The sequence below is a fragment of the Oncorhynchus masou genome, chromosome 23 (genome assembly GCF_036934945.1).
Source record: "Oncorhynchus masou masou isolate Uvic2021 chromosome 23, UVic_Omas_1.1, whole genome shotgun sequence".
Lineage (NCBI taxonomy): Eukaryota > Metazoa > Chordata > Actinopteri > Salmoniformes > Salmonidae > Oncorhynchus > Oncorhynchus masou.
This window is the reverse complement of record NC_088234.1, coordinates 14,632,604-14,644,646: the sequence shown is the minus strand read 5'-3', so window position 1 is coordinate 14,644,646 and position 12,043 is coordinate 14,632,604. Positions and strand designations below refer to the sequence as shown.

General features: G+C 43.3%; 1 protein-coding gene across 1 annotated transcript; it reads left to right on the top strand.

Moving 5' to 3' along the window:
* Positions 1-438: 438 nt before the first annotated feature.
* LOC135511253 (fucolectin-like) lies at positions 439-2,614 on the top strand. Its single transcript, XM_064932876.1, has 5 exons — positions 439-472; positions 1,086-1,359; positions 1,663-1,684; positions 1,893-2,061; positions 2,448-2,614. The coding sequence occupies exons 1-5, from the start codon at positions 439-441 to the stop codon at positions 2,612-2,614; spliced, it is 666 nt and encodes a 221-aa protein (XP_064788948.1).
* Positions 2,615-12,043: the final 9,429 nt, after the last annotated feature.

The following is a 12,043-nucleotide window of genomic DNA, read 5'->3' as shown; positions in this document are numbered from 1 at the left end:
CTTGTATTTAACCCTCTGGTTCCTATCATGTTTTGTGTGTAATTGTTTCATGTTATGTGGTGTTAGTTTATGTGCTTTACATTTATGGTCCGTTTTTTGAGCGCGTTTGATTTATGGAGTGCTCGTTTTTGGAACTTCACCTCCAATACACCATTGACACACTGAGAGGAGCGAAGAAGTCACGGGAGGACAAGCTAATAATATAAAAGTAATGATGATATAAATAAAAAAATTGGTTATTATCACACAAATTAAAGTTTGTGTTTGTGGTATGTGTCTAATGTTGAAAAGGACAAGAATAGTACATCTACATGCTAAAGCACATGGCAGGTGTTGGATGTCCAGAAATAGATCATATTAACTTATAATTAAAAGGGGGAAATGTTTAACGTTATTAATTCATATTGACTGATGAATATGTTGCTACATCCCAGATCCATGGAGTGGAGTAGGAGAGCTATCCCTGTCTCTGGTGAGAACTAAATCCCTACAAGGGTTCGGGTCAATTCTATTTCAGTTCCTGTCAAAACAGACAGTAAATCACATTCCAATTAACCTCTGAGAGATTCTTATGACATTGCCAGGAATAAGAATGAGTTGCATTTCCAAAAAGACAAGTCCTGTAGCTTTCAAATGAACCAATCAGAATTGAAAAGACCATTCAAATTTCAGTGCACTTCCTGAATTGACTGAAATGGAAATTGAGTTGACCCCAACCCTTCCATCTAAAAGTCAGAGATCTTTAATGATCAGCATTACCCTATAGCATGTTACACAATTTGTCATATAATGTTAAAGTGTATTCACAATATTATTCTCTATGACAAATTCATAATATTATTCATTCATAATATTGTTGTTTTACAGGGATCTTCCTACTTGTTTGGAGGGTCATCGTGCAGATAGGTAAATGCATTTTTAATAAAGCAGACAAACAGACAAAAACAAACAAACCAAATCAACTAATCAATGAATTAACTATCAGTATTGGCCACTGACAGAACCTAGTTTTCAGTTGCAAAATGTATGGCTACGGTTTGCATGAATAAACCTGTGTATTATATCTGTCTCTGTCACTCAAACAGACAATGTGGCATTGAGAGGAGTGGCTGCTCAGTCTTCCCTTTTTCATTGGGAATATAGTCCAAGTAAAGTCATCGATGGAAACCGCAACACTAACTATAACTATGGTGGATCCTGCAGCAGCACTGTGTTTGACACCAACCCCTGGTGGAGAGTGGACTTGCTGGATGTGTACAGAGTGACAGCTGTCAGCATCACCAACAGAGGAGATGCTGTTCCTGAGAGACTTGATGGTGCTGAGATCCGCATCGGTAACAACAGCATCAACAACCCCAGGTGACACATACTGTAGACATTTGTACACATTTATTTATTCTCTTGTCGGTGTTCAGATATGATCTTCATTCTTCATTCTTCTGGAGCTGTTCTGTGTCTGTATTACAACGGCATCAACATCTCCATGTGACAAATAGACATCAGTACATTTTTATGTCCTGTCTTGAAGGAGATTGGAATACATTGGTCTTGATCCATGATTCTGTAGCTATTCAGTGGTTATATATTTAACAGAATGACTGTATTCTCTATGGTACATTGTAGAGTCCTCATTCCCCCTCTATCCCTCTATCTATCTTTCAGATGTGTTGTCATCTCCCACAGCAGGGTAGCCTAGTGGTTAGAGCGTTGGACTAGTAGCCGGAAGGTTGCAAGTTCAAACCCCCGAGCTGACAAGGAACAAATATGTCGTTCTGCCCCTGAACAGGCAGTTAACCCACTGTTCCTAGGCCGTCATTGAAAATAAGAATTTGTTCTTAACTGACTTGCCTGGTTAAATAAAGGTAAAAAAATAAATAAAATAAAAATAAAAAATCCCAGCAGGAGAGACCAACACGTTCCAGTGTAATGAGATGGAGGGTCACTATGTTGTTGTGGTGATCCCTGGACAGAACAAGATTCTCACTCTGTGTGAGATGGAACTCATGGCACTCCTGCAGGTAATCATCTGTAACTGTCATCACTCTTCACATTCATCCTCAAGTAACATTTACGTTACGCTTATATATCACAACATCAATGTTCTGGAAGTATAAGTAATGTGCTTGCTAACAGGAACATCACTCACGATTTCTGTCATATTGTTATTAGTGTGACTTGCTTCTGCAGTCACACTTTTAATGTTGTATTTATACCTTGTATAGAGATTGTAATAATAACTGAATTCTTGAACTCTTATTTCAGACCCTACCCCCCCCCCCCCACCCCCCATTTTCTAAACATGTCAAATGTCATTTCTGTATTAAAACATTTTTCTCTGTCCCTGTAGTTAATGTCGCTTTGAAAGGAGTGGCCAGTCGGTCATCACTGAATGGGGATGGCCAGGCTCACAATGCCATTGATGAGAACATAATCAAACTATCACCTAGGATCCTGCTCCCACACTGCATATGACACCAACCCCTGGTGGAGAGTGGACCTGCTGGATCTGTACAGAGTGACAGCTGTCACCATCACCAACAGAGATGTTGTTCCTGAGAGACTTGATGGTGCTGAGATCCGCATCGGTAACAACAGCATCAACAACCCCAGGTGAGTAGTGAAATAGAATAAATAACATTGTACTGTAATACAATAGTCATGTATGTTGCTCTCTGTAAAATAGTAATGTCTCTTGCTCTCTTCCCCACCCCCTCTCTCTCCCCAACCCCCTCACCATCTCTCTCACCCCTCCACTCTGTCCCCCCACCCAACCTCTGTAAAATAATGTCATTTGCTCTCTCCACCACCCCCTTCTCTCTCTCCCTCTCTTCCCCTTACCCCCCCTCTCTCTATCCCCACACCCCCTTCTCTCACCCCTCCTTCACTCTCTGTTCACCCATCCTCCCCATCCCTTTTCTCACCCCTCCTTCACTCACCCCCACCCCCCTTCTCTCACCCCTCCTTCACTCTCTGTTCACCCATCCTCCCCACCCCTTATCTCACCCCTCCTTCACTCACCCCACCCCCTTCTCTCACCCCTCCTTCACTCTCTGTTCACCCATCCTCCCCATCCCTTATCTCACCCCTCCTTCACTCACCCCACCCCCTTCTCTCATCCCTCCTTCACTCTCTGTTCATCCATCCTCCCCACCCCTTATCTCACCCCTCCTTCACTCACCCCACCCCCCTTCTCTCACCCCTCCTTCACTCTCTGTTCACCCATCCTCCCCACCACTTTTCTCACCCCTCCTTCACTCACCCCCACCCCCCTTCTCTCACCCCTCCTTCACTCTCTGTTCACCCATCCTCCCCACCCCTTACCTCACCCCTCCTTCACTCACACCCACCCCCATTTTCTCACCCCTCCTTCACTCTCCGTTCACCCATTCTCCCCACCCCTTATCTCGCCCCTCCTTCACTCACCCCCACCCCCTTCTATCACCCCTCCTTCACTCTCTGTTCACCCATCCTCCCCACCCCTTTTCTCACCCCTCCTTCAATCACCCCACCCCCCTTCTCTCACCCCTCCTTCACTCTCTGTTCACCCATCCTCCCCACCTCTTATCTCACCCCTCCTTCACTCACCCCCACCCCCCTTCTCTCACCCCTCCTTCACTCTCTGTTCACCCATCCTCCCCACTCCTTACCTCACCCCTCCTTCACTCACCCCCACCCCCTTACCTCACCCCTCCTTCACTCACTCCCACCCCCTTCTCTCACCCCTCCTTCACTCTCTGTTCATCCATCCTCCCCACCCCTTACCTCACCCCTCCTTCACTCACCCCCACCCCCCTTCTCTCACCCTCCTTCACTCTCTGTTCACCCATCCTCCCCACCCCTTACCTCACCCCTCCTTCACTCACCCCCACCCCTTACCTCACCCCTCCTTCACTCACTCCCACCCCCTTCTCTCACCCCTCCTTCACTCTCTGTTCATCCATCCTCCCCACCCCTTACCTCACCCCTCCTTCACTCACCCCCACCCCCCTTTTCTCACCCCTCCTTCACTCACCCCACCCCCCTTCTCTCACCCCTCCTTCACTCTCTGTTCACCCATCCTCCCCACCCCTTATCTCACCCCTCCTTCACTCACCCCCCACCCCCCTTCTCTCATCCCCCGCAACTCTCTCAACTCTCTCTAATTTTTCTGTTAAGGATTGTTTTTAATAGAGGCATTCTGATACAAAAGAAATGTGACAGCGTGTAAATGATAACACAATAGTGCAGGAAATTGATTAAGATACTGGAATTAAACAATTAACTATGCAAATGTGTGCATTAAGGAAATAGATGCCTGGGTTACAGTTCAAGTCGGAAGTTTACATACACTTAGGTTGGAGTCATTAACTTGCTATTCAACCACTCAGCAAGTGTCTTGTTAACAAACTATAATTTTGGCAGGTTGGTTAGGACATCAACTTTGTACATGACACAAGTAATTTTTCCAACAAATGTTTACAGACAGATTGTTTCACTTATAATTCACTGTATCACAATTCCAGTGGGTCAGAAGTTTACATAAACTAATTTGACTGCCTGTAAACAGCATGGAAAATTCCAGAAAATGATGTCATGGCTTTAGAAGCGTCTGATAGGCTAATTGACATCATTTGAGTCAATTGGAGCTGTACCTGTGGATGTATTTCAAGGCCAACCTTCAAACTCAGTGCCTCTTTGCTTGACATCATGGGAAAATGCAAAGAAATCAGCCAAGACCTCATAAAGAAAATTATAGACCTCCACGAGTCTGGTTCATCCTTGGGAGCCATTTCCAAACGCCTGTAGGTACCACATTCATCTGTACAAACAATAGTACGCAAGTATAAACACCATGGGACCATGCAGCCATCATACCGCTCAGGAAGGAAACGCTTTCTGTCTCCTAGAGATGAAGGTACTTTGGTGCGAAAAGTGTGAATCAATCCCAGAACAACAGCAAAGGACCTTGTGAAGATGCTGGAGGTACAAAAGTATCTATATCCACATTAAACGAGTCCTATATCGACATAACCTGAAAGGCCGCTCAGCAAGGAAGAAGCCACTGCTCCAAAACCGCCATAAAAAAGCCAGACTACGTTTTGCAACTGCACATGGGGACAAAGATCCTACTTTTTGGAGAAATGTCCCCTGGTCTGATGAAACAAAAATGGGACTGTTTGGCCATAATGACCATCACTATGTTTGGTGGGAAAAGGGGGAGGCTTGCAAGCTGAAGAACGCCAACGCCAACACCACCGTCTCCCGACCCCTCCTGTCTCAGCCTCCAGTGTTTATGCTGCAGTAGTGATTCTAGTGAATCACCAGATGATTCTACTGGTGATGATGATTCTACTGTTGGTGGTGATGGTGGTGATTCTACTGCTGGTGGTGATGTTGGTGATTCTACTGCTGGTGATGACGATTAGTGATGGGCACTGGTATGGAATATCCTTGTCAGTTGTATGTTTTTCAAACTGACATGTGTAGGTTTGAATGAATTACATTGCAACTGTGTGGACTTCACTTTCACGGCTTTGTGAAGCTCAGACAACTGCTTGCCTGATGGACCAGTTGTGAATGTTCTAAGCTTCCCAACCAATTAGAATATGATGGGAAGCCAGTTGAAGGCCCATCAGCAGGCAGTTATCTTTGTTAAGTGGAGTCACTGTGATGGTTCTGTGCCAGCGGGAACAGTCATGTATGCTATTTTACATAATAGTGTAGCTCAACAGCAAGGATAAACCGATAGCACAATATGACTTTCTCATATCGATGTCAAACCATATCATTATCGATATTGGTACTAAGCCACTAATGATGAGGATGACTACAATGACAATTCGAATATCGTGTATTCACCTTTGGTCTGTAGGTACAAGAGGTCTGTCATATTCATTACTCATTTGACTATCTCTGTTGTAACCTGGTGGTACAGTGACGTGTTCTTTAAATGCTATAACATAGAATAAACAAAGTGATGAATAGGCGTACTGTCAGACTCTTTATTTGGACAGGGATTCGAGACAGTGCTCCGTTCAGAGAGAGGTTCAGATGAACAGACTCCACAGTACCAGATCAGGTAAGGACATTTCACCAGTACAGAGGAAAGCTAGCAGGTTTTCTTTACAAAAGTGATAACAACATAATTCAAGAAATGTATCATATTTTAAGGGTGATGAGGATGACAACAATCATGTCTAAATGTATTCACCTTTGGTCTGTAGGTACAAGAGGTCTGTTATTATGTCATGGACAAGAAGGTGCTGGTCTTGTTTCTCTCTGGTCAGGGTCTTTATTAAGGTTTTGTTTTCAAATCCAGATTTTAGATTTTAGTTGACAACATTTATCTGGTAGAATTTTCCATTTCCAAGTATTTTCACATATTGCACTGGAACAGATATCTATAGGCTACAGTAGTTAGAAAATATCATCATTTGTTTGGTAAGAACACTTATATGGAGGTATGCTGGTCGAAAAGTTACCAGCTTTTTATGCTTGCGTCACACTGCATGGAGAGCACCGTGGCAGAAAGCACAATTGCAAGCTTCATTTTCATTGAACATTGTAAGATCGTCAAGTGAGTTCCAAGATGCGAGGCATAGTCTTCGAGTATTTATCAAATTCGCATCGGGGACATGGCCGTGCACAGACCTTTGCGCAGCGTTAAAGTGTGCGACTGAACAACCCGGGCCACTCCCAACGCTAACTGTTAAACCACTGCTACAGCAGGTTTAATTGTCCTCACTGGGTGAACCAACATGTCAATAAAGTTCTTCACATAGACATTACAGTGAAAATATGAATGAGATAATGGACTTCTCCACAGGGTTCTACACTCTCTCCTCATGCCTTGCTCATGAGTATCACTTTGTGAAAATGGGCAAGAACTGGAATGAAGCACAGAGACACTGCAGAAATAAGTACACTGACCTGGCCACCATAGACAACATGGAGGATATGAACAGACTGATCAACACTGTAGACAGTGGTTCTTATGGATCAGCCTGGATAGGGTTGTATAATGGTGTTAACAGCTGGAGGTGGTCTCTAGAAGATATGGACTACTATGGTGAGGGAGAGGCTGAGTTTAAGAACTGGGACAGTTCAGATGGTAAATTGCCTGATCACCACTGTGTAGTGACAGGAGAGTATGGGACGTGGTGGGATGACCGTTGCATCATAAAATACTACTCGGTCTGCAACAACGGTGAGAAAATGTTACTCTTTGTGTTTACAGCTCTGTTTGTACAATCAGAACATTTTTAAAATAGGAAATGACATCATAACTTAACAAATACTCTAACATGCATATGCAGTGACACCATATAAACATGATTGAAAACAAGTATAGATTTCTTGTGAAATATTTACCTTGACATCAAGAATGCATTCAATAATTGCAGGAAAGACAACCAACAATTCTGAGAGGTTCATCTTGTCAAATGAAGGTATGATGTGGGATGAAGGGCAGAGCTACTGCAGACATCACTACACAGACATGGCCAGTGTGAGGAACCTGGCTGAGAGCAGGGAGATAGGGAACATGATACCGAAGGGAAACTGGGTGTGGATCGGCCTGTTCAGAGACTGGAGCTGGTCAGACCAGAGTAACTCTTCATTCAGATTCTGGCATTCAGGGGCACCCAATAATCGCTACGGGAACTGTGTGTCGGTGATTGGTAAATCAGGCAAATGGGCAGACTACACATGTGAGACGACACTTCCCTTTTGCTGCGACAGTGGTGAGTTACATGACACAGTGTGTGTGTCACTGGCATAGCGCTGTTTCTCTGAACCCCCCCCAAAAAAACCTCTAATGCGTCAGCAACTCACAAAGTATAGCCTACTGATCGCTGTCCATGGTTCTGAAATTGTGACGCCCACATGGCTGCCTATCGATAGGCTATTAAATCATGTGGTGCTAGTGCTAGTAGTTGGTGTGGATGGGTGGGCGTATAATACTAATGTCAAGCAAATAAGATTGAGTGTTCGAATCTCATCAGACAACTTTAGCATTTAATTTAGCGACATACTACTTTTTAACTACTCTGCAACAACTTAGCATGTTAGCTAACCCTTTAACCTTTTAACCTAACCCTAACTTCAACCCTTAGCCTAGCTAACGTTAGCAACCAAGCTAATGTTAGGCACAACAAATTGTAATTCGGAACATATCATACATTTTTCTATCTTGTACGAGTTGCATTTCGTAACATTGTACAAATTGTAATTCGTAGCATATCATATGGAATGGATGATCCACAAATTAATACATACCATACGAAATGTAACATATCACACTAATTAATGTCCCAGATTTACATTTACTATGTTACGTTTACCCCTGAGTCCAGGTTGGTATTAGCCTATAGCTTTGCTTTAGTGGATACATGTTTATTTTTATTTAATTTTCTCATGTTAAGACTAATGTTTGTTTCACAAAGCTATGGTGTCGCAATATTGCTACTTAGAATGTTGGTTGGCGGCAATTACGTATTGGAAAATTCAAGCATTGCAGATTGTGAAATACATTTTCAATGAAACAGTATACCAATCTATTTTTTTAATAAACATCTGTCCTGTAGGCCTACAGCCATCCTTAGCTCTTTTATCGCTCTCTCGCAGCTTGGATAGAACATTTGTGCTGCAAAAAACAAAATAATACAATCAGTCCACCATCAAAACAATAGTTTACTACGGATTGTGTCATCATGCAGATAGGTTAGACAGCATTATCTATAGCTACTGTAATTTCCCCTTTGACTTTACAAAAAATGTATCAACCCCTACAAAATGTAAATGAATTATAATCCAGATAATAATTCACATTTCCTGTTGCTGCAAGATTATTTTCCTGCTGTAGCAAACTAGCTCAAATTAAGATCCTACATCTGTCTCTGTTAGTCTTAGTGAAGAAGACACAGCAGATGGTGAGAGTGAGGCTGACCCCAAAGGATCAGAACATGGACCTGACTGATCCTGACGTACAGGAAGCCATCTTGCAGCAGGTGAATCTCACCTTCTCTTCCTCTTTTGAGAGATTAGAGCCACTTTAGTACAAGTGATAAAGGGTTACTGCAGTATCTGGCCATATATATATATATATATATATATACAATTGACTACACATTTACCTGTCATCTATAACGACCATCACAACTACATCTTGGCGCTCCGGAACCGCTTGCCGTGTGGTAGCAGAGAGTTCAAGTAACACACACATCTCAACATCAACTGTTCATAGGAGACTGCGTGAATCATGCCTTCATGGTTGAATTGCTGCAAAGAAACCACTACTAAAGGACACTATAAGAAGAAGACTTGCTTGGGCCAAGAAACACGACCAGTGGACATTAGACCAGTGGAAATCTGTCCTTTGGTCTGATGAGTCCAAATGAGAGATTTTGGGTTCCAACCGCCGTGGCTTTGTTTACACGCAGAGCAGGTAAACGGATGATCTCAGTATGTTTGGTTCTGACCGTGAAGCATGAGGGAAGGAGGTGTGATGGTCCTTTGCTGGTGACCAAGTCTGTGATTTATTTAGGAATCAAGGCAGACTTGACAAGCATGGCTACCACATTATTCTGCAGCGATACACCATCACATCTGGTTTGTGCATTATGGGACCAAAAACACACCTCCAGGCTATGTATGGGCTATTTGACCAAGAAGGAGAGTGATGGTGCTATATCAGATGACCTGGCCTCCACAATCAGCCGACCTCAACCCAATTGAGATGGTTTGGGATGAGATGGACCGCGGAGTAAATGAAAAGCAGCCAACAAATGCTCAGCATGTGTGGGAACTACTTCAAGACTGTTGGGAAAAGATTCTTCATGAAACTGGTTGAGAGAATGCTAAGAGTGTGCAAAGTTGTCATTAAGGCATAGGGTGTCTACTTAAATTATAAAATATATTTTGATTTGTTTAACACTTTTTTGGTTACTACATGATTCCATATGTGTTATTTCATAGTTTCCATGTCTTCACTATTATTCTGCAATGTAGAAAATAGTAAAAATAAAGAAATCCTTGAATGAGTAGGTGTGACAACTTTTGACTGGTACTGTATATATCCTGTTCTTTATACGCAGTAGCCAACAACAGTTAAATATTACTGATACATTATAATGTCAAATTGCTTCTGGATTGTTTTCACACTTATCGTTCAAACAATAATTCCAAGATATGTCTAAATGTTTCAGCTTTCTTGTTATTGGTTCAATGTTTTTTGTTTCTAAGTGTAAACTATCATAACATGAAAAGTGTGTGTTTCTATTTACATTCTGGGACCCTCTTTATACTCCCCATCCCGGATCCGGGATCGTGAATAAAGCCTCAGGCTCATTAGCATAACGCAACGTTAACGATTTCTGAAAATCATAAAGGGGAAATGGATGCATCTCTGTGTTTACTCAAGTAGGTTTAATGGGCACAGTCGCCATAGATAGAAAATGAGTAACTTCATGATTTATGTAATTTATCAATTAATTATGTAATTGATTGGTTTATTGTAATAATATTCAGAATGTAGTAATCCGCCACAAGAGCATTAGTGATGTCAGACACTGATATTGGGCGTTTAGGCCTGGCTTGCAGTCGGCGTTCCAATTCATCCCAAAGGTGGTCGATAGGGTTGAGGTCAGGGCCCTGTGCAGGCCAGTCAAGTTAAACACAGATCTTGACAAACCATTTCTATATGGACCTCGCTTTGTGCATGGGGTTCATTCTGAAACCGAAATGGGCCTTCCCCAAACTGTTGCCACAAAGTTGGAAGCACAGAATCGTCTAGAATGTCATTGTATGCTGTAGTGTTAAGATTTCCCTTCACTGGAACCAAGGGGCCTGGCCCATACCATGAAAAACAGCCCCAGACCATTATTCCTCCTCCACCAAACGTTACAGTTGGCACTATGAATTGGGGCAGGTAGCGTTCTCCTGGCATCCGCCAAACCCAGATTTGTCCGCTTGTGTGGCCTACCACTTCACAGCTGTTGCTCCTAGATGTTTCTACTTCACAATAACAGCACTTACAGTTGACTGGGGCAAAGGGCAGAAATTTGACAAACTGACTTGTTGGAAAGTTGGCATCTTATGTCGGTGCCACGTTGAAAGTCACTGAGCTCTTCAGTAAGGCCATTCTACTGCCAATGTTTGTCTGGAGATTGCATGGATGTGTGCTTGATTTTATACACCCGTCAGCAAACGGAGTGCTTGAAATAGCAGAATCCACTCATTTGAAGAGATGTCCACATACTTTTTCAGGACCGTCTTTCAAATATAATTCGTAAAAATCCACAACTTCACAGATCTTTATTGTAAACGGTTTGAACACTGTTTCTCATGCTTGTTCAATGAACCATGAACAATTAATGAACATGCACCTGTGGAATGGTCGTTAAGACACTAACAGCTTACAGACGGTAGGCAATTAAGGTCACAGTTATGAAAACTTAGGACACTAAAGACACCTTTCTACTGACTCTGAAAAATACCAAAAGAAAGATGCCTAGGGTCCCTGCTCATCTGCATGAATGTGCCTTAGGCATGCAGCAAGGAGGCATGAGGACTGCAGATGTGGCCAGGGCAATAAAATGCAATGTCCGTACTGTGAGACGCCTAAGACAGTTCTACAGGGAGACAGGATGGACAGCTGATCGTCCTCGCAGTGGCAGACCACGTCTAACAGCACCTGCACGGGATCGGTACATCCGAACATCACACCTGCGGGACAGGTACAGAATGGCAACAACAACTGCCCGAGTTGCACCAGGAAAGCACAATCCCCCCATCAGTGCTCAGACTGTCCACAATAGGCTGAGAGAGGCTAGACTGAGGGCTTGTAGGCCTGTTGTAAGGCAGGTCCTCACCAGACATCACCGGCAACAGCGTCGCCTATGGGCACAAACCCACCGTCGCTGGTCCAGACAGGATTGGCAAAAAGTACCGCCTGTACTCTGGAGCGTGATCGATTTGGAGGTGGAGGGTCCGTCATGGTCTGGGGTGGTGTGTCACAGCATCATCGGACTGAGCTTGTCATTGCAGGCAATCTCAAAGCTGTGTG